A 27,867-nucleotide genomic window follows, 5' to 3' on the forward strand; every position below is an offset into this window, starting at 1 on the left:
AGTGGTTGGTATCTTGGATGTGGGAGGCTAGATTTTGGGCAATTGGCTGGAGGGGAGGTGTTGATCAATGAGGGCCTAAATTCTTCCAGTGTGGGCATAATAATCTGCTACAATGGGGTGTTTTAAGCAGGAATTGGAGGTCATGTGGAATCATTCTGGCTGAGTTTATAGGTGGAAGAGTCACATGTAATAAAGTACAAAACTACAACTTACTGCCAGTTGTGGGAAATTTTAATGCACAGCTTGGGCAAAATAAATACAGAAACTATCAGGGAGATGCATATTACATGAAGAAGTAATGAGAATGGGGTATATTGTGTCAGTTTGCTGCTAGAAATAATTTACTCATTAAGAGTATGAGTTTCCACATAAAAGAATATATCTTGGGGCAAGTGTAAATGGAGTAGTTAACCAAATGGACCATGTATCAGTAATGGAAAGATATGATATGCCACATCAGGAACTGCAGGGGTCCAAACCATGATTCAGACTGCTATGCTGTAAAAGGTGTAGCAAGAGAGAAGTTAGCAGTAATACATAAAAATGAGGAAAAAAGCAATTTGGAATGTAGCAAAACTGAATGATCCTGAAATTGTAAAAGCATACCAAATAAAGTTAATGATGTCCTGACAGCCAGCAAGGAAACAGTAGGAAATCAAGACAGGTGGAATAGGATCCAGAAAGTAGTGAGTCAGAAGACGAAGCAGTTGGGATAAGAAAAATGGAAAGAAATGAATGGTTTGATGATGAATGTAGACTAGCAATAGAACATAAAAATGCAGCAAGACTGAGAATGATACAGAGAGAGACAAGAAGAAATGTGGAGGTGTGTAAAGAATTAAGGTCTAATGCTTATAGGATATCTAAGAAAGAGAAAAAGGAATGTCTGAAAGGAAAATTTCTAGAGATTGAGGAACTAAAGGAAAAGAATGAGATGAGAAAATTTTATCATGCAACAGGAAAGATAAGAAAAAAATTCAGCACACGCAAAATGCATGTAAAAATAGAAGTGATGATATAATCAGAGAGGAACAAAAAATATTGCAGAGATGGGGAGAATACTTAAAAGATATGCTCAGTACCAACTTAGATCAGGTATTAAGAGATCCACAAGAATAGGAGGAGAGTATAGAGGCAAGAGAGGATGAAAGGGAAGAAACAAAAATACCAACACTGAAGGAGGTGGAATTGGTGATACACAAATTGAAAAATAACTGTGCACCTGGTGAAGGTTGAATTGTTCCAGAACTTATAAAATTAAGTGTTCATCCTTTACTACATGAAATACATGTATTAATAAATAACATATGTGAAAATGAAAACATGCCTCAGGAGCCCTGCATACTGTGATACAAAAAAATAGACAAGAGGAATTACAGTGATGAAATCCAGTCAGATATGTGCATATGCAGATGATATTGCAATTGTTTCAAGAAATGTAAACACCCTTAAAGAATTGTACAAAATAATGGAAGCACAAGGAGCAAAAATTAGTGTTAACAGTAAATGAAAACAAGACCAAATACGTGGTAATATCCAATTCTAATGCAAGAACATCATATGACCTGAAGGCGTATAGTAAAAATTTTAAAGCTGTCAACTGCTTCCTTTGTTTAGGTGTACTCTTAACCAGTGATAGTAATATGAGACAGTACATTAGAGAAAGGATACAAGCAGGAGACAGTGCCTATTATGCAAATTACAGGTATTCAATAATTCTCTAGTTACAAGATCAACCAAATTAAACAGTATACTGTTTCCTTGTGCAACCAGTGATTACATATGGGTCAGAAACTTGGACAATGACAGTAGGAGATATGAACAACGTAAAGGCATTTGAAAGGAAAATCCTGTGAAAAATGTATGGCCCCGTGAGAGAGGGAGAAGCTTGGAGAATGGGGTAGAAACATGAAATACAAGGGAAAGATATAGTGATATTTGTTAAATCTCAAAGGATGCATTGTTAAGGACACATGGAGAGGATGACAGGAGACAGTTGACAGGATGCCCAAAGAAATACTGAAAGGCAGATTGTATTCCACCAAAAGGAAGGACTGATCAAGAAGTAGTTCACTGGACAATATGTTGGCTGACCTTTCCAAGATGGAAATGTGAGAATGGAAGAGAACAGCAGAGAACATAGATGTTTATAGGAAGATTGTTGAGGAGACTAAGGCACAACTAGGGCTGTAGTGCTGAAAGAGGAGGAGAAGGAGAAGAAGAAGAAATCACACAATTAGTAGAGGCCTTCCACCAGGTAGTCTGTGATTCATAATGACAGTGGTGGAATATTTGTCTGCAGGTGGGATGATTAGGTATGGATCTGTTTGGATGTCCTTTCTTCTGCTGAAAGGAAGGGACTTAGAGAAGGCTGGTGAGGCCAGGTTGGAGGTAAGGAATTCCTGGAATGTGACAAAGTGGGTTGTTAGGTGAGGGGGGTAACAATCACAGTTGGATGGTAGTGTGAAGTAGGAGAGACAGGGTTCAACATTGGGAGTAGGTTGGCTGCAGATGGAGGGATTGTTAACAAAGAAGTATTTCCATAGCAGGGATTGAAAGAAGGAGAATAGGTCTTTGACATGTCCAACAACATGTCCAACATGGTTACATTTGAGTGTAGGGCTGAAGGTGAGGCCTTTGGATAGGACTGAAACTTATGTAGGGATGAGGATTTTCATGGAAAGGTTAACAACAGTGTTCCAGAATTGTTTTAGCTCTGGATTTAGTTGAGTCTTGTCAGGGAGTTTTGGAGGATGTGACAAGTTGAAATATCGGCTTGGCAGAGTCTGGGTGCTATGAGGGGTTGATGAGGAGGAACAAGGAGGATGGGCTAGAGATTGGAGAGTGGTGCCCGAATGTGGCAGTAGGATGTCAGGAGGTTGGATAACTTATGGAGATAGTATCTGGAACACTCTTCCAGGTACTGGAGAGCAAAGTATTCAGTTTCAGAGATGTGGTGTATGTAGTAGGGATTGCACAGTAGCTGTATCTTGTGGAGAGAGCTGAGGTGGTTCTGGGACGCCTATGCCATGGAGATGCATTTTTGCAGTACCAGGTTTGTGAGGGACAGGGACTGACAGAATCTGAAACGGTGAAGCCATTGTGAAAGGAGGGGTTGGATCCAGAGAAAAGAATTCTTATGGTTAGGCCATTTGAGGGGGATTCCATGGTTTAAGCAGACTTTAAGGAACAGTATGTGGGACTTGGTTTTAACCAGGGAAAGGGGCACTTTTCTGAACTGGTGCAGAAAAGGGAAGCAGGGGTCCGTTGTGGCAGGGATGTGTTGAAGAAATGGGAAATGATGTAGGAAATGGACAAATGCGGATATTAGGTGGTTGTGAGGGGAGCTGGATAACAGAAAGATATTTAAAAAAAATGTGTACAGACACACAAAAATATACACAAATACATAAAATAATTCAAAGATACATTATAATATACACAAACACAAAAAAGTACACACAAATGTGTGAGAATATGTAAAAATATGCACAAACAAATACATAAAAAGATGTGTGATCAAGAAGGTTTGATTGAAAGCTGATTGTGTAACTTGACTCATCTTTACAGTGAGTAGCAATCTATCCTTTTCATAAATTGTTGATATCCCAACCTGGACTTCAACTGTTTTATTTGTTTATCGAGTGTCATATAATCATAGTGGTGGAACAAATGGATTAACTCTGTGAAAAACAGAAACAAGCAAAACCTCCATAACTTATTGTTGCATCTGATTATTTCATTGGCATATCAGCAGTGGTTTTAGTGGAATAGAAAACATTTTTGGTAGCAATACATTGAAACAGCACTAGACCAATTCTTTGCCTGAAAGTCCTGAAGACATTCAGATGTAAAATACTTATACAAACAGGGTGGGCAGTGCAGGAGACTGTAGGGGGCAACTAAAATACTGATAAAGAAAAATTTTACCCGAAAACAGTTCTTATGATTATTGATAGTTGTACAGTATAAACTGCATGTGTCTGTGCAATATGTAGCTCATTCATTAATCATGGCAAACACTTGTTAGAGCAGATTGACATGGCATATGAGATGTAGAACAGTAATCTAGAAGCTAATGATTTCTTCTTTTTTTACAGAAAGATTATATGTTAAGTGACTCATTTTTCCTTTTTCTTTTAGTTTTTACCAAAGACTAATGACAGAGTGCTTGTCACTGGTGCGGGTGACTGTTTGATTAGAGTACATGACATAACATCAAATGAGACAACACATTCTTGTAGTTGTCATACTGCAAGAGTGAAAAGAATAGCCACTGCACCATCCGTGCCCTATATGTTCTGGAGTGCTTCAGAAGATGGAACTGTGATGTAAGACTAAAACTCATACAAGTAGGCAATATTTGTGAGATGTGCTGTTTATATCCTACACTTTTCCTATTTTTTCTTTATTTAGCTTAGAAAAAACTTCGAACAAAAAAATTGCAGCTGCTGTGTACACCAAAGTTAAACTTATACTTTGCTCTTATACAGTTGATGCTTTTCTTAGTTTGGTTTGATGGTCTCCAAAGCTGAAACATGTTAAATGAAATAATGTAATAAATAAAAAAAACATTAAATGATTTAAACAGCATTTACCATAAATATTTCCACGATATCTTTAACAGCTAAGTTGCCAGACTGTTGTGTGTTGGTGGTATATGCATTGCTTGTTGGAGGAAATTTAATGGATCCACTTTTTATGAGCCATTTTTTTGCCCATTTAGTTTGCTATTATTAGGAAGGATTCCCTGAATTTATGATATGATGGTTTGAATTTAACATCTGTTTTCCTGTTTGTGTCATCTGGGAGTTCAATGTCATTTACCTTACAGAGTTTAGTAATTTCCTGCTTAATATTGCTGCAGATTGTGTTTGTTGTGTTCATGGAATCCTTTATATTTTTCAAACACAGTGAAAAATTCTGCAGTATTGGCTTGTAGTGCACCTATATGTCTTCGTTACACCCAGTTGTCTGTGTAATGTGAACGCCCTCTTCTTAGCACAACATGCTTTGGTGCCAGGTGTTAGCCACCCTTTCTCTTGTCTTCCATGTATCTCTGATCTGTTGTAAAGGAAAACTGGGTTCATAGTGCTGAAGGAATATTTTTACAAAATAATTATATTTCTCATCCACACTGTGTCTTTGATCAGCTTCTTCCCATTGTTTGTCCTGTGGATATTTTGTCAATTATTTTGTCATCAACTGCTTATTAGTGTGCTGTATGTATTTGAAAGTTGTGTCTTGAATCTGGTTTATTTTTAATTTTGAGAAGAATCTTCTCACTTTATTCGTTTACAGTAGCTGACTGTTCTGTTCACAGCTATACAAAATCCACTTACTTCATTAATGGCTCTTCTTGAAGTTGATGTTTGGATGCCAGAGTCACTGTGTGATTCATTTTAGCTCTTTTTAACCCTTGCCGACATAAATTTCAGCCTTGAAAAATTGACACCCTATGTAATGGAAAGCAGAATACTGGTGTTAGACCAAGAGGGCATATGAATAGAGAAAAACTAGATGAATTTGCTAAATGAATTGGCAAGTGCTGATTAGATGTCCTCATGACAAGATATTAATAGTATATGTAGCAAAATATGCTGTCCAATTTTGTGTTAGATTGCTGAGAGTGATGGATGGTGGAGTAGAAATTAAATGCTCTTGTAATGTTTCAAATCCCCCATTTCATTGCTGAAAACATTTCTATTTTGAGCAAAATTAAACAATCGGTTATCCAACAAAGGAAAATCACGTAGTGTGTGGGTTAAGGGTGGTGCAGTCTCCAACAATCTTGATGTTGGCAGGAAATTAACCATAGAGCTTTAGATTGTAGGCTTTTGCTAAGAAGGTAAGCACCATACCATTTTATGATTTATGTGCATTTCATTTATATTTCTTGCAGATTAATGCCTCTGTTACTGATCTGAGATATGATAATTTGTATTAAAGCTACGGTATGTACTTGTATATGTGCTTTCCATTAAGACATCAGATAAAACAACAGCCCTAATTTCTTGACATATCAAGGACATAGACTTTTGCTTTCCTGTCATATGGTTACTAGCTTTTTTCCAGGGGTGGCTGCTTATGAAACCAACATTTCTTTTGCGGCTTGGGTTTAGATGCAATGGGAGCAATTGATATCCATGTATGCCAAGTGTGAACAGTGAAAAATTTTGAATTATAGTCCATTATCAGTAATGTAGCCGACAGTGATTTAACTTTAATATTGGTCTCTAATTCAAAGACTTGCAAATTTTTCTGTTATTAAAGTAGTTTAGTTCTTGAAATTAAGTCAGTTCAGTGGGTATCCATTTTATTTCAGTCATTGTGTTTGAACGTCACTGTTTATAATCTCTCCATACTTACATCGTTGCTGATGAACAACAGTAAGGTTCACTCTTGCATAACTCACCACAATATTTCTTCAATTTTTGCTAATCACTTTATTTCCTTATCTTTCAGAAATGTGGATTCTTGAATATATAAATTCAACTTTACGATCCCGAGAATTCATTCAGCTTTCACTGTTTCACAACACAAAGCAAATTCTGTTTCTCAATAATTCCTGTTAAAATAAGTCTAGATCGCAATTATATTTATTTATTATGAGCAGTTTCGACTTAAACTAAAGTCATCTTCAGAATGTGAGCCCCCTGTGGCTGGTGCTGGTGGCTCCTGGGCTGTTCTTTCCTTTAGACGTATTTTACAGATTGACTTCCTCCAGTTAACATTATTTGTAACCTATATAAACTCTACTACCATGGCCATATTAAAGGCAGGCATCAGAATCAGAATTTAATTAGCTCATAACATACATGTCAAAGTACAGGAGACTCGTCAAGCATATAACTATAATAGATTTTACATGAAATACAACATATATATTATCCTTCTCAAATGGTCAGGTCATGATTAAAAGAGTCATCAGTAAAGTAATAGCATTTTTGTACCAGAGTGTTATAGAATTTTCTTTTTATGAAATCAGATTCAATCTTTTGAATATTTTGCTTTTTTAACTTAATCTACAGGGTTATTACAAATGATTGAAGCGATTTCACAGCTCCACAATAACTTTATTATTTGAGATTTTTCACAATGCTTTGCACACACATACAAAAACTCAAAAAGTTTTTTTAGGCATTCACAAATGTTCGATATGTGCCCCTTTAGTGATTCGGCAGACATCAAGCCGATAATCAAGTTACTCCCACACTCGGCGCAGCATGTCCCCATCAATGAGTTCGAAAGCATTGTTGATGCGAGCTCGCAGTTCTGGCCCGTTTCTTGGTAGAGGAGGTTTAAACACTGAATCTTTCACATAACCCCACAGAAAGAAATCGCATGGGGTTAAGTTGGGAGAGCATGGAGGCCATGACATGAATTGCTGATCGTGATCTCCACCATGACTGATCCATCGGTTTTCCAATCTCCTGTTTAAGAAATGCCGAACATCATGATGGAAGTGCGGTGGAGCACCATCCTGTTGAAAGATGAAGTCGGCGTTGTCGGTCTCCAGTTGTGGCATGAGCCAATTTTCCAGCATGTCCAGATACACGTGTCCTGTAACGTTTTTTTCGCAGAAGAAAAAGGGGCCGTAAACTTTAAACCGTGAGATTGCACAAAACACGTTAACTTTTGGTGAATTGCGAATTTGCTACACGAATGCGTGAGGATTCTCTACCGCCCAGATTCGCACAATGTGTCTGTTCACTTCACCATTAAGAAAAAATGTTGCTTCATCACTGAAAACAAGTTTCGCACTGAACGCATCCTCTTCCATGAGCTGTTGCAACCGCGCCGAAAATTCAAAGCGTTTGACTTTGTCATCGGGTGTCAGGGCTTGTAGCAATTGTAAACGGTAAGGCTTCTGCTTTAGCCTTTTCTGTAAAATTTTCCAAACCGTCGACTGTGGTACGTTTAGCTCCCTGCTTGCTTTATTTGTCGACTTCCGCGGGCTACGTGTGAAACTTGCCCGCACGCGTTCAACCGTTTCTTCGCTCACTGCAGACCGACCCGTTGATTTCCCCTTACAGAGGCATCCAGAAGCTTTAAACTGTGCATACCATCGCCAAATGGAGTTAGCAGTTGGTGGATCCTTGTTGAAGTTCGTCCTGAAGTGTCGTTGCACTGTTATGACTGACTGATGTGAGCGCATTTCAAGCACGACATACGCTTTCTCGGCTCCTGTCGCCATTTTGTCTCACTGCGCTCTCGAGCGCCCTGGCGGCAGAAACCTGAAGTGCGGCTTCAGCCGAACAAAACTTTGAGTTTTTCTACGTATCTGTAGTGTGTCGTGACCATATGTCAATGAATGGAGCTACAGTGAATTTATGAAATCGCTTCAATCATTTGTAATAGCCCTGTATATTTTCGTCCCCATATATTGCGGAGTCTGCGCAAAAAGATTGAGTCTATGTGTAGGAAGCATGAATCTTTCTTTGTTTCTAGTTGAATATCCCTGTCAGAAGATATTTGGAGCAAACAAATTCGGATTATTATTTGTGAAAAGAATTATTTCATATAAATACAGTGAGGGAACACTTAATAGTGGCAGAAAAGATTCTCTTGACTTTGCGCTACACTTATTCCTTATTATCTTTTTCTGTAAAGTTAATATTTGTGTAAAATTGCTGGTGTTTCCCCAAAAGACCATGCCGTGTCTCACTATTTCCTCGAAGTAGCAATGGTACACTATCTTTTTCGTGTCTATTACAGTAACACTGGCTATGATTGACATAGCAAATGCCAGTCTGTTCAGTTTGTTTTTTAAATAGTCTGTACTTCAAGACCATGTCAGATTTCTGTCCAACTGCATTCCTAAGAATTTAACACATTCTGCCTCATTTAGTTCCAGACTTCCTTGCATAATTTGAATATCTTTTATTTTTGTCTGTTTTGTCTTACACTGCATAAGCTGTGTTTTTTAAATATTTAGTTCTAGGCCGTTTAGATGGAACACCACATCTAGATTTTCTAGAGTTTTTATGACATTTCTGAGAATTCCTTCTGCATTTTCATATTCTATCAGTACTGATGTGTCATCAGTGAATAAAAATGGATGATGATTTATGTTTATGGGTAAGTCATTTATGTAAAAAGAAAAAGCAGTATAGTGCCCAGAATTGAACCTTGTGGTGCCTACTGTGAGATAGTTCTCCATTTTGATGAATATTTTCCTTTGTGTGATGTAGTGACTACCCTTTGCTCTCTCTTTGTCAAATATCACTTACACCACTCTAAGGCACTGCTGTAATTCGATATTTTTGCATTTTAGGTAATAATAGTGAGTGGCTCACATAGTTGAACGCTTTGGATAAGTCACAGAAGATTCTTGCAGCTTTTTGTGATTTATCTAAGGTGGAACTAACTTTATTCATAAATTTGTTAATTGCATAAATTGTATTTTTACTTTTTTGGAAGTCATATTGATTTTTTGAGATTGTGTTAAACCTGTGACAAATATTGTGAATCTGGATTGCAACAATCATTTTAGATATTTTAGGAAACAGAGGAAGAAGGGAAATTGGACGGCATTTTCCCATATAAAGAGAGCCTTTTTTAAATAATAGTTTCACTTCCACTTAGTTTAGAATGTCTGGAAAGTAACCTCCTTCAAGTGGCTTATTAATTATTTCAGACAGTGAGTGTGCTATTATATTTGAGACTGGTTTGATGACTTTCACAGGTATTTCAGGCCATCCCACAGAATTTTTATTTTTTAGGTTTAATATAGCTTTTTCTACATCTTTTACTGTTACTTTGTCACATTTAATTAGACTCTGATCGCTTGGACTTGATACAAATAAATTTATGCTATCTTGATAGGAATCTGCATCTGCATCTACATTGACATCACATTTTGCTACCATTATAAAAAAAAAATGTTAGCCTGTTATAAAAAAATTGTTAAAATTTTCTGATGTTTGAGCAGGATTTACAATTATTTTGTCTTGTATGTTTATTTAATAAATTTCCTGGTGGCTAGGATTGATTCCAGGTTCAGACTTGAAAACTGCCCAAACAACCTTGGATTTATTTCTGTGCTTGTTGATAATTTAGTATTTACCATTTTCTTTGCTGCTTGTACAGCCTTCCTAAATATTTTTTATATGATTTAACATAGTTAATGAACTCAAGACCGTTCTTGGATTTCAGCTCAGTATGTAGCTGTCTCTTTCTGTTGTTGTTGTTGTTGTTGTCGTTGTCGCCGTCGTCGTCGTTGTCGTCGTTGTCTTCAGTCCAGGGACTGGTTTGATGCAGCTCTCCATGCTACTCTATCCTGTGCAAGCTTCATCTCATCTCCCAGTACCTACTGCAACCTTCGTCCTGAATCTGTTTAGTGTATTCACCTCTTGATCTCCCTCTATGATTTTTACCCTCCACGCTGCCCTCCAATACTAAATTGGTGATCCCTTGATGCCTCAGAATATGCCATACCAACCGATCCCTTCTTCTAGTCAAGTTGTGCCACAGATTACTCTTATCTTCAATTCTAGTCAATACCCCCTCATTAGTTACATGACCTACCCATCTAATCTTCAGCATTCTTCTGTAGCACCACATTTCGAAAGCTTCTATTCTCTTCTTGTCTAAACTATTTATCGTCCACGTTTCACTTCCATACATGGCTACACTCCATACAAATACTTTCAGAAACCACTTCCTGACGCTTAAATCTATACTCGATGTTAACAAATTTCTCTTCTTCAGAAACGCTTTCCTTTCCATTGCCAGTCTACATTTTATATCCTCTCTACTTCAACCATCATCAGTTATTTTGCTCCCCAAATAGCAAAACTCGTTTACTACTTTAAGCATCTCATTTCCTAATCTAATTCCCTCAGCATCATCTGATTTAATTCCACTACATTCCATTATCCTCGTTTTGCTTTTGTTGATGTTCATCTTGTATCCTCCTATCAAGACACTGTCCATTCCGTTCTGCTGCTCTTCCAGGTCCTTTGCTGTCTCTGCCAGAATTACAATGTCATCGGCGAACCTCAAAAGTTTTTATTTCCTGCTCCGAATTTTTCTTTTGTTGACTTTACTGCTTGCTCAATATACAGATTGAATAACATTGGGGCAGGCTACAACCCTGTCTCACTCCCTTACCAACAACCGCTTCCCTTTGATGCCTCTCAACTCTTATAACTGCCGTCTGGTTTCTGTACATATTGTAAATAGCCTTTCGCTCCCTGTATTTTACCCCTGCCAACTTCAGAATTTGAAAGAGATTATTCCAGTCAACATTGTCAAAAGCTTTCTCTAAGTCTACAAATGCTAGAAACGTAGGTTTGCCTTTCCTTAATCTATTTTCTAAGGTAAGTCGTAGGGTCGGTATTGCCCCACGTGTTACAACATTTCTACAGAATCCAAACTGATCTTCCCTGAGGTTGGCTTCTACCAGTTTTTCCATTCGTCTGTAAAGAATTTGTGTCAATATTTTGCAGCCATGGCTTATTAAACTGATAGTTCGGAAATTTTCACATCTGTCAACACCTGCCTTCTTTGGTGTTGGAATTATTATATTCTTCTTGAAGTCTGAAGGTATTTCATCTCTCTTATACATTTTGCTCGCCAGATGGTAGAGTTTTGTCAGAAGTGGCTCTCCCAATGCCGTCATTAGTTCTAATGGAATGTGGTCTATTTCCGGGGCCTTGTTTCGACTCAGGTCTTTCAGTGCTCTGTCAAACTCTTCATGCAGTATCATATCTCCCATTTCATCTTCATCTACATTCTCTTCCATTTCCATAATATTGTCCTCAAGAACATCGTCCTTGTATAGACCCTTCATCTACTCCTTCCACCTTTCTGCTTTCCCTTCTTTGCTTAGAACTGGGTTTCCAGCGGAGCTCTTGATATTCATGCAAGTGGTTCTCTTTTCTCCAAAGGTCTCTTTAATTTTCCTGTAGGCGGTATCAATCTTACCCATAGTGATATGCGCCTCTACATCCTTACATTTGTCCTCTAGCCATCCCTGCTTAGTCATTTTGCACTTCCTATCAATCTCATTTTTGAGACGTTTGTATCCCTTTTTGCCTGCTGCATTTACTGCATTTTTGTATTTTTTCCTTTCATCAATTAAGTTCAATATCTCTTCTGTTACCCAAAGATTTCTATTAGCCCTCGTCTTTTTACCTACTTGATCCTCTGCTACCTTCACTATTTCATCTCTCAAAGCTACCCATTCTTCTTCTGCTTTATTTCTTTGCCCCATTCTTGTCAATCATTCCCTAATGCTCTCCCTGAAGCTCTCTACAACCTCTGGGTCTTTCAGTTTATCAAGGTCCCATCTCCTCAAATTCCCACCTTTTTGCAGTTTCTTCAGTTTTAATCTACAGTTCATAAACAATAGATTGTGGCCAGAGTCCACATCTGCCCCTGGAAATGTCTTACAATTTAAAACCTGGTTCCTGAATCTCTGTCTTACCATTATATAATCTGAGACCTTCCAGTATCTCCAAGCTTCTTCCATGTATACAACCTTCTTTCATGATTCTTGAACTTAGTGTTAGCTATGATTAAGTTATGCTCTGTGCAAAATTCTACCAGGCGGCTTCCTCTTTCATTCCTTACTCCCATTCCATATTCACCTACAACTTTTCCTTCTCTTCCTTTTCCTACTATTGAGTTCCAGTCATCCATGACTAGTAAATTTTAGTCTCCCTTCAGTATCTGAATAATTTCTTTTATCTTATCACACATTTAATCAATCTCTTTGTCATCTGCAGAGCTAGTTGGCATATAAACTTGTTCTACTGTGGTAGGTGTGGGCTTTGTGTCTATCTTGGCCACACTAATGCGTTCACTATGCTGTTTGTAGTAGTTTACCCGCATTCCTATTTTCCTATTCATTATTAAACCTACTCCTGCATTACCCCTATTTGATTATGTATTTATAACCCTGTATTCACCTGACTAGAAGTCTTGTTCCTCCTGCCACCAAACTTGACTAATTCCCACTATATCTAACTTTAACCTAGCCATTTCCCTTTCTAAATTTTCTAACCTACCTGCCCGATTGAGGGATCTGACATTCCACACTCCGATCCGTAGAACGCCAGTTTTCTTTCTCCTGATAACGTCCTCCTGAGTATTCCCCGCCTGGAGATCCGAATAGGGCACTATTTTACCTCCGGAATATTTAACCCAAGAGGACGCTAGCATCATTTAACTGTACAGTAAAGCTGCATGCCCTCGGGAAAAATTACAGCAGTAGTTTCCCCTTGCTTTCAGCCGTTTGCGGAACGAGCACAGCAAGGCTGTTTTTGTTAGTGTTACAAGGCCAGATCAGTCAATTATCCATACTGTTGCCTCTGCAACTACTGAAAAGGCTTCTGCTCCTCTTCAGGAACCACACGTTTGTCTGGCCTCTCAACAGATACCCCTCCATTGTGGTTGCACCTACGGTACGGCTATCTGTATCGCTGAGGCACGCAAGCCTCCCTACCAATGGCAAGGTCCATGGTTCATGGGGGGGCTCTTTCTATTAATAGGTATTATTATCCCATTAGTAATCCTCTGTAGTTTAGTACTTGCCTTTCTGTGATAGACTATGGATGGAAAAGTTTCATTGAAAACATCCAAAAAGCTGTTAAAGAACTTGTCAAAAATTTTGAACATGGGCATTCATGTTGTAATGTTACCAATTTCTCTCACTCAGTCTACAACAGAACAAGTGCATGTTTTCTTCACTGAACTATCTTTTCATGAAACATCTTTACTTGCTTTTAGTAATTCAATAAGCGAAGCAGAGTGATCTGAGATACCTAGGTTTAAAGAGAATTTAACAGTGTCATGAAATGTAGAATTGCTTAAAATGTTCTCCATACACATTGCAGTTCGCTCATTTGCTCTGGTGAAATTTAGTCTACCGTATTTACTCGAATCTAAGCCGCACTCGAATCTAAGCCGCACCTGAAAAATGAGACTCGAAATAAAGGAAAAAAAAAATTTCCCGAATCTAAGCCGCACCTGAAATTTGCGACTCGAAATTCAAGGGGAGAGAAAAGTTTTAGGCCGCACCTCCAAATCGAAACAAAGTTGGTCCATTGTAATATGAGACACAAGTTACGTCGAATGAATGACGATACAGCGACAGTAGTTTGGTTCGAGTCGTAAGCTTAGCAGTTACGCTTTACCAGGTAGCCATTGCTATGCGTCAGGCGCTCCGTCCGTATTTATACGAGTACCCTTCCTTTTTCACGTGCTCTGTCTGGTTTGAATCGATTGCTTATTTTGCTTTGATCTGATAAGTGCCGTTTCCTTTGTTATAGGTGTTCACGTCATCCTAAGCTGAAAATGCATTACTGTACTGTGTCATGCATTGTTTGTCACATTCTGATGTGCGTGTTTACGGCCTGTCGCCGCTCGCGGCACGGCTTGCTTTTGTGCGCGCTACCGCCGGAATCGTCTCATTAGCGAAACAATGGCAAGAGACTGCTATTTGTTGTTACTTACACTGCTGCTTTCTTTGATAATGATCAACAAGAACCAAATAATAGACTGCGTATGATAGAACATGTTCTGAACGAGAGTTTGGCGAAAATTTTTCTCCGTTTGAAAATCTTTGCGGCCGCATCTTTAGTACATCAAATTCTGCACATAAATTAGAGTCATCTTAGATTTAAAAATCTAGTCAGTTGCCGTGCTTCATTTCTGACTGTATCACATTAGGTATAAGAATAATACGAATATAAACATGACACGATACGTATATTCTTCCGCGTTTGCTATTGTCTCACCCTAGTTTCGTAGTTTATTAGGCAGACAGGATTTAAATGAGATAGCAGCAAACGCGAAAGAATACATGGCTAAATGTTTATATTCGATTATTCTTATGGTGAAGAGAATACTGCATGTGATTCACATTTCATCAGGTTCCTATTAGCAACCATCTCTTCTCACTGGTAGGAAAAAATTTAGAACGTAGAGTTGGCCATATTGACAAACATTCTAAACAGTCTTGCCAGTCGGATTTTCGTAGTACATTGAAATTCTGCTACATTCGAAGATGAACAATACGGAATTTGTATTTACTTCGTTGGATAATGTATGAAAATGCAGTGGTTGAAACTCGGGGCAGAGAAAAAAAAAGCTCGTCTTCCACCTTTCTTTTTTTTTTTTTTTTTTTTTTAATTTATTTACTGACGCAGAGATTTTGGCGAAAGTATTTATCTTTGTGCCTACAAAGCATACCTGTGTAGCGCTACATACATTCGACAGCAGAAGTTATAGTTGTAGCGGCACCTACCAACATTTTTCAGAACTTCGCTTGCTTTGCACTCGATTCTAAGCCGCAGGGGGTTTTTTGGATTACAAAAATCGGAAAAAAAGTGCGGTTTAGATTCGAGTAAATACGGTAAAGCCATATTTTTGTATTAAGTAAACAAACTTAGTTGACAAGCTTGTTTCACTTGCCGTATCTGTGTTAAAATCAGCAACAGTTACTATTTCCTTCCTCTTTTCTTTTGTGATTTTATGTAGGAGACACTGGACTTTCTGTAAAAATAATTTAGTCACAACACTACCAGTAATCCTATATGTTGAGGTAATATCATCATCATGATGTTGTGTTCTAGCTCTACACAGCAACTTTCAAATATAAGTTTTTTGTTAAGAAAATTAAAATTTTCTCTTTCTTTACATTCTAAAGAGCTGTTAACCAGTATGCATGAGCCAACATGGGTTCTGTTTTTCCTACAAAAACTGTTAGCTACTGTAAAGTTTTTTAATTTGTTTAAAACTATGACTGAGTCTTTCTTAAGCCATTGTTCATGTAGGCAAATGACTTTGATGTTTCTTCCTTCTGAAAGAATAATTTGAAGCTTGTCAATTTTTGTTATTTTATCCTGTGGATACATTGCATTGAGGCCATCCATGTTCCAGTGCATTAAGAATGAATACTTACTTGTATAGTTTTAAATACATCTTTCCTTGAACACTGTTCCTCTTTTTTTACTGTGTTTTTTGTTTTTCACCCCCATCACTGGCTATTAGTTTCTGTTGCTTCGTATAATTTTGCACTTATCAATAAAGATTTTGCTGAAAGTTATGGAACCTAACCTATTTAGATGCAAACCATCCTGTGCTATACAATTTTTGGTGATCAACTTGTTTGAGTCTACAAATATTGCTCCTAGTCCATTACACTGATCACAGAGGTTGCAGTTTATTCTGTCTATGTATTTGTCACTCACCGATCATCCATGTAGTAAGCAGCTTATTATGATTCTTGAATGTGAATAAATGCTTTTCACCGGTAGAATCACATTCCGTGTTGCGTTAATGAGGTCCTCTTTGCTGCAACTTTGAAATGAATTTTTCCCAGTATGTACAAACACACTTTTGTAGTATTCACTGTTGATTATGTTTTTTGAGTTTTGCTGTACCTGCAGAATATTCTTGAAATGTTTATTTAACTGATGCATTCTGATTCCTGGGCACACATTGACTTCACAGTTTGGAATCATAACGTTTTTGAGCATTGAATCACTGATTATTAGGAAGTCATTTTCCACCCTACGTTTTTCTCCTGTTTGATGCCTGTCTTTCTTCTTGTGCTGTACGATAGTTCATTTATAATGGTTTGTAGTTTCTGTGCAGTTAGAATTATTTATCACTTTTTCAGGAGCATCGGATATATCTTCTATTGCATCATTTTCTGAATAGGAAACATGCCGATTGTCATGGCTTTGTTCACTCAAAGACACACTAATTCCGCACTTCTGTGCACATTTACCACATGCAAGGTTTGCGTTTCCTCCATTTAAGGCAACTATCTCCTCTTTAAGTGCTTCAGTGTCACTATATATTATTATTATTATTTCATTGTTGTTATTTCATTTTTTGAGGTTATTGTGTTTAACAGTTATGCCCATTTGTCACCCACACAGTCATGACATGACCAAGGTGAATCGTCATTTATGAACTTAAGGTTCGCTTTGACACATTTTTCATGCATGCAGAACTTGCATTTGACGCACAGTATCCCTTTTATCACACGTTTCTCTCACTTTTTGTACACTGCTGTACTACATATGTTTTTTTGAAGATGAAAGTGTTACTGTACTGTCCTTTTGGTGCCATCTTGGCACCTTGCTTTCTGAGCTAGGTGTGCTGTGTACTTAAATGCCCAATCCGCCAAGTAGTGTTGAGAGTGGCTAAAATTGAATGCCTGCTACTGGGAAACATGAATGTTCAAGAAACCACCTACCAGAAATTTCTGGATAAAATGATTCTCATATGACTTCAAAGTTGCTGTAAACTTGAAGCTCACAGGCCACTTTTTAAGAATTCTCTGTAAAACCATAAAAAATGAATGAAACATTTACATTTACAACTTCTGCTTTAGTCTCCAGGGAGTTAGTTAAGACTCAGTTATCCCCTCACACATTTACACATTCCACTTTTATTTGAAGAACTTTGTTCACTCATCTTAAAAAAGAAATCTCAATTATCATATTACAATGCAAAATTACATTCAGTGATAGTTATTAGCTTGTCAAAAATTGTATTGTTTTCTATAAAGTATGTTTTTTTATGATAAAGAATTACAAGAAAAAACATTTACACATAATTATGATGAACACCGAAATGCAATCTGTAAGAGACTTACCATATACCATAGTGTTTTTGGTAACAATTTACACGACAAAGTGCAGTACTTTGTAAAGCACATTATCTAGTATCATTTTACACAGTAATTACACAATAAAACTGATTAGAATAATGATTGTGACCACCACATTATAGCAGAGATTACAATAAGAAGACGTGAAAAATAATAAAGAAAATTAAAAAAAAAACACAAATCCTGTGTGACAAATCATGCAAATGGTCCATTGTTTACTATTGTTTGAAAGTACATGATTCATCAAGAAGTCCATTTCAAAAAATTGCTATATTATGAAAAGGACAGATTACTACTCAGCATATAGAGATGATGTTGAGTCACAGACAGGCACAACAAAAAGACTGCTATACGTTTGAGCTTTAGGTCAAAAGGTCTTCTTCTGAAGTAGAAAACACGCACACACACATGCACACAAGCACATCTCACACATGTTTGACTACTTGTCTCTGGCTGCTGTGGCAGCAGTCAAGCCACAGTGGTCAGAGATGGTGGTACTTAAATGTATAGCAGTTTTTTGTTGTGCCTGTCTGTGACTCGGCGTATCCTGTTGGTGAATAGCAGTCTCTCATTTTCATAATATTGTTGTTATTTTATCTTGGACTTTTCACTGTTTGGTACTAAAAATTGTTTAGTTTTGTTTTCTTTTCTTTGTATTTGTTTATTTAACTTAGTACTTTTTGATTTTGGATATATATGACTCCACTGTTACAAATGAGTGGTGTAATCAATTTTTATGTATAATTACCTGACACCTACGTTTATTTTATTTTCTTTCCTGCTGAGGCAATAGTTTGGGCTGACTAGGTGTGAATGAGAATACTTTTCTGTAGTTGTAGTTGACTTAGCTAGTTCATGATAGCAGAGTGATACTGATGAATGTCTTATCACAAGTTAATGGAATAGTTTAGTAGATATATTTTGCAGAAGCTGATTACATCATGCATCTCTACCAGATGGCTGAACATGGAGTCATATGACAACAGATGCTGATCGTAATTCCCTTCTACTGTGGTTATCTTTTAGCTTCTGTCCCTATTCCAGATGGCAATTCCTGAATGTTGTTCACTTCAAAATTGTATTATGTAAGGCCAGAATTCACTTACAGTTAAAACTTATAAATACCCAATAATCTGTTTTCTGACCAGATATTTAAGAACTAAATTTTATAACGCTTCCTTTTCTGTAATTGAATATCTTACATTCCATTTGTTAACATGCGACTCACAAAATCTATGGTGTTACTCGGTGTTACTCTCCACTCCCTTGACTTTCCTCATTATCTGGTACATCTCTGGTAAAATCCTTGTCCAATTTGAGGTGCACAAATCACTTTGGCTCACACAGGTGATCTCTGATCCGCCCAAAACCAATATGGCATTCCTCATTCTATTGCCACACATTTTTCTATATCTACAGCTACATCTACATGGATACTTTGCAAATCTTACTTAAGTGCCTGGCAGAGGGTTTATCAAACCACCTGCACAATGATTCTCTATTATTCCACTCTAGAACAGCTCATGGAAAAAGTGAACACCTATATCTTCAAATGAAACAACAAGTTTACTGTTACCAGATACTGTTTGTTTATCTCCATGACACATTTCTGAGGTTTAAACTTCCATCATTGCCCCATGGGGGTTTGGGGGTTAGAATAGGCTCGAGGTATTCCTTTTTGTATCCTGCCTGGAAGGCGGCGCATTGGAGCAGGGGAGCAGGAAAAATATGTCAGTACTGCATGTAAGTAAAAGTGGTTTACTGGAGCCTGAATACATATACAGGGGCATACATAACTTGTACATATGAGCACAGTCTCAAGCTGAAGCTAAGTGTCCTGGTTGTCTGCTCTTGATCAAATGGGTTGCATCTGTAACGGAGCTCGTAGACCTGGACAGCGCCTGCTCTAGGGCGCTGTCGTCGGTGTTGGTGTTGTAGTGCCAACCTACGCTGTGGCTTCGGAGCTATTGATACCACATCCCTCCCCCCTGAAACGACGGACTGTCGTTGAGTATAGCTTCTGACGGTGGGTGGAGAGACCCAGGGGCTGCACAGCTGAGGGGGCGGACAGCGGAACTGCCGGGGCAAGCTGTCCATCCACGATCCCGAATTGTTTGCGAGGGTGTGAGGAAAACGCCCCATAGAAAACCTGCTCAGGGGTGCTCGGATGAGGAGGCGGCACAACGACCTCCATGGGCGGCGGAGGCGGCAGCAGTGTGACATCAGCCACAGTGTCCATCGGTTCTGCCACCATGGAGGAGCATGGTGGCGGCAACCGGAGGTGGGGCCGTTACAGTGGCGGCGAGAGGCCCCTGTTCGGTGCAGGTGACCGGACCGGCAGCGGCGATGACGGCAGGCATGCCCGCGGAGGTGCAAGCGGCGGAGGCACCGTCGGTGGAGACGTGGGCTCAGGTGGCGGAAGCTGCGAAGCCTCCAATTCTGCCGGAAAAAAACCAGCAGCAGAAAGCCGGGGATGGCACAAATGGATCTGGTTCCGGTGTCGCTTGACAGTGCCGGAGGGACAAGAAATGAGAAATAAGGCATGGCCAAGCTGGCGAAGAATGCGCCCCTGCTCCCAGATAGAATACTAAATCATGTGGCGCCAAGCCAGAACGAGGCGAAGCAAAGGGAGTGTGCGGCGGCGGGTGCAATTGCTGCAGGAGCAACCGATGGGCGCGGCCGTGTAACAATTCCGCTGGGGAATGGGTGCCACGTGGCTGAGAGCGATAGGAAGCAAGGAAAGTCCAGAGAGCACGCTTGCGAGAGTGCGTGGTGTGCAACTTGCTCATCTGTGACTTAAATGTACACACAGTGTTCAGCCTCGCCCTTTGACTGGGGGTGGAACGGGGCTGAGGTCAGATGGCGAATGCCATTAGCAGCACAGAATGCTTCGAACTCAGAGGACACGAAATGGGGGCGATTGAATGTGGGGAAGGGGACTGATGACTCTGTAGTTTGGTCCCTTTCTCTCCAAACCAACCAACCAACCAACCAACTTCCATCATCAGGTGGATTTACATTTGTTAGTATGACGTGTGTGTGTGTGTGTGTGTGTGTGTGTGTGTGTGTGTGTGTGTGTGTTTTGGAGGAACTTGTGACACTGTCTACAAAACACTATTTCAGAACATGGGTAACGCATCACATGTAAACTTTCATATTTTGTAAACAAAGCTGGTGTCTGGAAACTACTAGGTGGAAAGAGCATATACATACATCAAAAAAAGTTTTGCATCACCCTGGTTCCCAGAACTCCTGAAGATCGTCATTGACTATGGATATTGTATCACAGACACAGTCCCTTTGAGTGTTCAGAGATGTCACTAAACCCGCCCAAAGATGTAAACAACCATGCATGAGCAGCACCTATTAGACGGAGGGGGTCCAACAGCCAATCAGTTCCAGTCATTCCACCAGGTAGGAGGTACACAGCTTGTGTTGTCTGTAGTTCATCCATGTCTAGATGATCAATACTGTGGTTTGATAGTGTCTGCATTGTTACTTTGTGCCAGGAGGGGCTCTTAGCAAGGTAAGTGTCCAGGCATCTCGGAGGGAACCAAAGCGATGTTGTTCGGATATGGAGGAGATACAGAGAGAGACAGGAACTGTCTATGACATACCTTACTCAGGCCTCCCAAGGGCTACTACTGCAGTGGATGACCGCTACCTACAGATTATGGCTCGGAAGAACCTTGACAGCAACGCCACCATGTTGAGGAATGCTTTTCGTACAGCCACAGGACATCGTGTTACGACCAAAACTCTGCGCAACAGGCTGCATGATGCGCAACTTCACTCCCGACATCCATGGCAAGGTCCATCTTTGCAACCACGACACCATGCAGCGCAGTACAGATGGGCCCAACAACATGCCGAATGGACCGCTCAGGATTGGCATCACGTTCTCTTCACCGATGTGTGTCACATGTACCTTCAACCAGACAATTTCGGAGACATCTTTGGAGGCAACCTGGTCAGGCTAAATGCCTTAGATACGCTGTCCAGCGAGTGCAGCAAGGTGGAGGTTCCCTGCTGTTTTGGGGTGGCATTATGTGGGGCCAACGTACACCACTGATGATGGTCATAGAAGGCGCTGTAACGGCTGTACGATACGTGAATACCATCCTGCGACCGATAGTGCAACTATATTGGCAGCATATTGGCGAGGCATTTGTCTTCAAGGACGACAATTCGTGCCCCCATCGTGCACATCTTGTGAATGACTTCATTCAGGATAACAACATCGTTCAACTAGTGTGGCCAGCATGTTCTCCAGAAATGAACCCTATCTAACATGTCTGGGGTAGATTGAATAAAACTGCTTATGGACGATCAATAAAAAGGGCGGAAATGATGTTTATATTGATCTCTATTTCAATTTTCTTTACAGGTTCCAGAACTATCAGAATTGAGGTGATGCAAAACTTTTTTTGATGAGTGTAGCAAAAGAGAAACATTATCACAAAGTAGAAAGAATATACGTCACAACAACATTATTATTTTGGAATAGGTTTTGAAGGATTGTGGAGTTCTCTGTTTTGAGGTGCTTTAATACATGCAGTTTTAGAAGGTTATGTAGAAGGGAAAAGGAAGTGAGGAAGGAAGAGATTCCAGATACTGGATGACATGATAGACGGTACAACATACAGCAGCCTTAAGAAGGAAGCAATGGATCACAGAAAATGGAGAGGCGAGGGACCTGCTAATATAGCAGATAACTAATGATGATGAATACATGCACTGAAATAAGTATTTCAGGTTGTATATAAATCCGATTCTGTCTGTTTATATAGCTTAAATTTCATACTCTTTTTCTATAAATTGCAAACCTTAAATACAATAAATATGTTGGCAAGAGTGGTAAAATTATACATAAATAACATTTTTGTTTGGGGTTCAGAGATAGGATGAAAGGCTGGAGGCAGAGGGAGATTGAGGGGGAGGGGGGGGGGGGGGAGAGAGAGAGAGAGAGAGAGAGAGAGAGAGAGAGAGAGAGAGAGAGAGAGAGAGAGAGAGAGAGAGATTGCTTAATGCTTTAAAATATGCAGATAGTTGTGCAGTTTGTGCTGTTAGTTGATGTACATATACTTCCAAGCTGACAGGGGTTATGAGCTGTTGGTGTAAATTAGGCCAGTCCATTGTGCATTTGGGAAATGTCATGATAACATAACTAAATGTTTATGGTAAATATTAAGGTAGGTGCTTGTGCCTCCTTCCGTGTGTGCATGCACACTGCAAATTAAATAACATAGGCTGTTGAAAACAGAGATGATAAGATTGTAAATGTTGTCATTTTTGTCATTTATGATGGATTCAGGTTGTTTTCTTTGGTGTTTGTATATTTGCAGTGTTTCAAGAATGTCGAGGTTTTTGCCATTATGTTGGATATGTTGAATGCTGATTCTTGAATGCTGATTCTTGTTGTAAACATGGTGTATTGTTTCATACAGGTGGGTGACTTGTTGTGTGGTATTTGTTGTTTTTATAGTACTGCCATGTGTTCCTTGAATTTAATATTAAATGATCTATCTATCTGTCTGGTTTATGTGGAACAGTTCAAACATTCAATCGTGTACACACCCATGTAATGAGGTGGGTTTCATGTGTTGCCGTTGTGAGGTAACTTCTGTTCAGTCTTGTTGTCTGTGGTAAGAGATATGTTTATGCCTTTTCATTTGAAGAGTTGGCCGTCTGATTTGAAATATTACCTAGAAATGGGACTGTATGAAAGATGTTACTTTCTTTTTGTTTTTTTGTGAACAAGAAATTGAAATAATAAAACAAACAGCTATTGCAAATGGCTATAACAGCTCCATAGAAGGCACCTTAAAAATGACATATAAGATTGCCAGTGTCTTCAAACAAAAAGGCCTAAACATACCCTTTACTATAGACAAGAAGATTGAACAGAAGTTACCTCACAACAGCAACAAACAAAACCCACTTCATCACATAGGTGTTTATAACATTGAATGTCTCAACTGTTCCACATAGATCAGACAGTTAAATCGTTTGAGATTAGATTCAAAGAACACATGACAGCACTAAAAAACACATCATCAGTAGCCGCCCACTTGCATGAAACAATACACCATGTTAACAACACAAGTATCAGCATCCTACACATCCAACCTTAAGGCGAAAAACTAGACATCCTTGAAACACTCCAAATATACAAACACCAAAGAAAATAACTTGAATCCATCTTAAATGACAAAAATGACAACATTTACAATAGTATCATATCTGTTTTCAGCAAAGCCTACGTCATTAAATTTGTAATGTGCGTGCACCCCCCCCCCCCCCTCCGCCCCCACACACACATATATACATTATATATACATATGCACCTACCTTAATGTTACAAATATACGATGACACCAATAACATGCAACAGCTTGGACCCCCTGTCAGCTTGAAACTAAATGTACATCAACCAACAGCACAAATTGTACAGCTATCTGCATATTTTAAAGCATTAACCCACGTCTCTCTCTTTTTCTCTTCCTCTCCCTCCACCTCCACCTCCACCTCCAGCCTTTCATCCTTATCTCTGAATTCCAAACAAAGCTGTTATTTATGTATAATTTTACCATTCTTGCCAACATAATTATTGTACTTAAAGTTTGAAATTTATCTAAAAGAGTATGCAATTTAAGCTATATTTACATGACAGAATTGGATTTATACACCACCTGAAATATTTATTCCAATGTATGTATTTTGCACCTCAAAACAAAGATCTGTACAATCCTTCAAAACTTATTCCAAAATAATAATATTGTTATGATGTATATTCTTTGTACTTTTTGATAATGCTTCTCTTTTGCTATATGCTCTTTGCACTTAGTAGTACCCAGACGCCATCTTTGTTTACAAAATATGACAGGTTACACGTGATATGTTAAGACAATGAAAGGAACCTGTGACCCCTGGAGGTATTCTATAGTACTTGTTTTAGTTTCACTGTTAGATATATATGTATTGTTTTTAGTGAAAAAGCTGCCCAAACCGTGTTCTGAAATAGTTTTTTTGTAGACAGTGCCACAAGTTCCTCCAAAAATCACACCACACACATTTGTCATACTAACAAATTTAAATCCAGTTAAACCTCCAGAATGTGTCATGGAGATAAATAAACAGTGTCTGGTAACAGTAAACTTGTTGTTTCAGTTGATGTCAATAACAGTCACGATAAAGCCTAATCTAAAATGTTCACACCTATATATTTCCGTGTGAGCTCTGATTTCCCTTATTTTATTATGATGGATCATTTCTCCCTGTGTAGGTCGGCACCAACAAAATATTTTCATATTTGGAGAAGAAAGTTGGTGATTGAAATTTTGTGAAAAGATCCTGCCCCAACGAGAAACACCTTTATTTTAATGATGTATACCCCATATCTTGTATTATGTCCTTGACACTCTCCCCTTCCCCTATTTCTCAATAATTGAAAACGTGGTGCTCTTCTTTGAACTTCCTCTATGTACTCCGTTAGTCCTGTCTTGTAAGGATTCCACCTCATGCAGCATTATTCCAAAAAAGTACAGACAGGTGTAATGAAGGCAGTCTCTTTAGTAGATCTGTTGCATCTTTTATGTATTCTGCCAATAAAACAGTTTTTGGTTTACCTTCCCCACAATAATTGCTGTGTGTTCTTTCCACTTTGAGTTGTTTATAATTGTAACTCCTAGATATTTTGTTAAATTTACTGTCTTTAGATTTGATTGACTTATTGTGTAACCGAAGTTTAACGGGTTCCTTGTAGCACTAGTGTGGGTGACCTCACACTTAAATCATTTAGGATCAACTGCCAATTTTCACACCATGCAGATAAGTTTTCTAAATCATTTTGCAATTTGTTTTGATCTTGTGATGACTTTACTAGACAATAAATGACAATATCATCTGCAAAAAACCTAAGATGACTGTTCAGATTGTCTAGATTGTCTCCTAAATCATTTCTGTAGATAAGTAATAGTAGAGTCCCTGTAAAACTACCTTGGGGAATTCCAGAAACCACTTCTGTTTTACTTGATGACTTTTTGTCAGTTACTATGAACTGTGACTCCTCTGACCCATTGTCTTTGAGGCAATTCATAGTGTTCATACGCAGTATATGTTCCAAAATCCTGCTGCAGATCTTTGTTAATGATATGAGCCTGTCATTTAGTGGATTACTCCTACCTTTCTTGAATATTGGTGTGACATGTGCAACTTTCCAGTCTTTGGGTACAGTTCTTTCATTGAGTGAGCCGTTGCACATGATTGTTAATTGTGGAACTGTTGCATCCGCATACTCTGAAAGGAACCTAATTCATATACAGCCTAGACTGGAAGACTTAGTAACTCTGCTCCAGCAGCACTGGCATTGATAGTATTTCCATTGCTGTCATGCAGAGAAGGCATTGACTGTGTCTTGCCACTAGCATACTTTACGTACAATCAGAATCTCTGTGGATATTTCGAGACAAAGTTTATTTGTGGAAACTATTATAAACATCTCACATTGAAGTCCATGCAAAATTTCAAGCTTCTGTAAAAAAAATTGCCAATCAAGGAGGATTTTACATTAGCTTAAATTGGCATGCTTTTTTTCATTGTTTACGCAACAGTGTTTTGACCTGTTTTACATACCAAGAGGGATTAGCTCCTGTGTTTGTTGATTTATTTGGTATAAATCCCTCCGTTGCTATCGTTACTGTTTCTTTGAATTCAAGCCACATGTAGTCTACACTTACCTTGTTAATTTGGAAACAAGTTGAGATTGTCTCTTAAGAAGACATCAAGTGAATTTTTATCTGCATTTTTTGAATAGATATATTTTTCATTTAGTTTTGGAGGATTTCAGAGTTAAGTTATGCAGTCTTGCTAGACAACTGTGTTTCACTAATCCCTGTATCTGTTTTGATGCATGTTATTGGCTCAGGATTATTTGTTGCTTAGAGGTCAAGTGTGTTTTCACAATCGTTTACTGTTAGAGGGGGCCCATGATCTAAATGTTTGAAATAATTTTCAGAGAATGCGTTTAGTGCAGATTTGGAAGTTGTTTTATGCATATTTCTGTATTTAAATATGTATTTTCACCAACATACTGTAAATAAATTCAAGTCACCACCAACTATAATTGTACGAGTCGGGTACGTGTTTGGAATTAGAACACAAGTTTTCGTTGAACCTTTCAGCAATTTCTATATCTGAGTTGGGAGTTTGGTAAAAGGATCCAGTTATTATTTTATTCTGGTTGTTGAGAATGATCTCTACCCATAATAACTTACAGGAACTATCTAGTTCTTATTGCTACAAGATAAAGTAGTTCTAACACCAACAAACAAGTCACCACCAACTGCATTTAGCCTATCCTTTGTGAACACTGTTAGGACCTTTGCAAAATTGCAGCTCAACTTATCTCTGGCTTTAGTCAGTTTTTAGTACTTATTACGATATGAGCATCAGTGCTTTCTATTAGTGCCTGGAGCTCTGGTACTTTCCCAACACAGCTACGAGAATTTACAGCTGTTATACCAGTGGCCCCTAGATCTATGTTCTTCCTCTGTTCAACCAGTAAGTACCCTTTGAGACTGAAGCCCAGTATGTGTTCCATTTTGACCCTCTTAACCCAGTCCACACCGCACAGCCTCTTCCATCCTGGTCACAACCTCCTGTATGTAATGAACTCCTGACCTATTTAGTGTAACCTGAAACCCCACCACTCCATGGCATAAGTTGAGGAATCTGTAGCCTATACGTTCGCAGAACTGTCTGAGTCTCCAATTCAGACCCTCCACTTGGCTCTGTATCTGAGGTCTGCAATCAGTCCTGTCGACTATGCTGCAAATGGTGAGCTCTGCTTTCATTTCGCTAGCAGGACGGGCAGCCTTTACCCCTTCTGATAGTCACTCAAAACTAGAGGGGATCTCTTCTGATCCAAAACAACACACGTCATTGCTATGACATGACCCACCACCTGCAGTTGGCTGCACTTCCACGTCTGGAATGACTCCACCCATATGCACACGAAGTGCACATTGGCTTTCTTCTCCTACTCAGCTGCCATGTCCCTAAGGGGCCCCATAATGTGCCTAACTGTCAATGCTCCCAACGACCAATAATACCATGCTTTGTGATTGCCTGGATCTTGCAGGCTGAGAGGGGTTTCTTCTGAAGCAGGACAAGTGACTGCATCTGTCTGAGCGACAGTGTCAGCCACAGCTAGCACCTGGAACCTGTTTGTC

The 27,867-nt window shown here is 38.9% G+C and overlaps 1 protein-coding gene across 3 annotated transcripts in view; it reads left to right on the forward strand.

The window, feature by feature from the left end:
* The window catches only part of LOC124721467 (WD and tetratricopeptide repeats protein 1-like), a 207,539-nt gene that overhangs the window by 41,073 nt on the left and 138,599 nt on the right, over nt 1-27,867 (forward strand). For all 3 annotated transcript variants that reach the window (XM_047246458.1, XM_047246460.1, XM_047246459.1), the window contains exon 5: nt 4,144-4,331. In XM_047246458.1, coding sequence (XP_047102414.1) covers nt 4,144-4,331 — 188 coding nt within the window. The remainder of the gene's footprint in view (nt 1-4,143; nt 4,332-27,867) is intronic.

The sequence above is a fragment of the Schistocerca piceifrons genome, chromosome X (assembly GCF_021461385.2).
Source record: "Schistocerca piceifrons isolate TAMUIC-IGC-003096 chromosome X, iqSchPice1.1, whole genome shotgun sequence".
Taxonomy (NCBI): Eukaryota; Metazoa; Arthropoda; class Insecta; order Orthoptera; family Acrididae; genus Schistocerca; species Schistocerca piceifrons.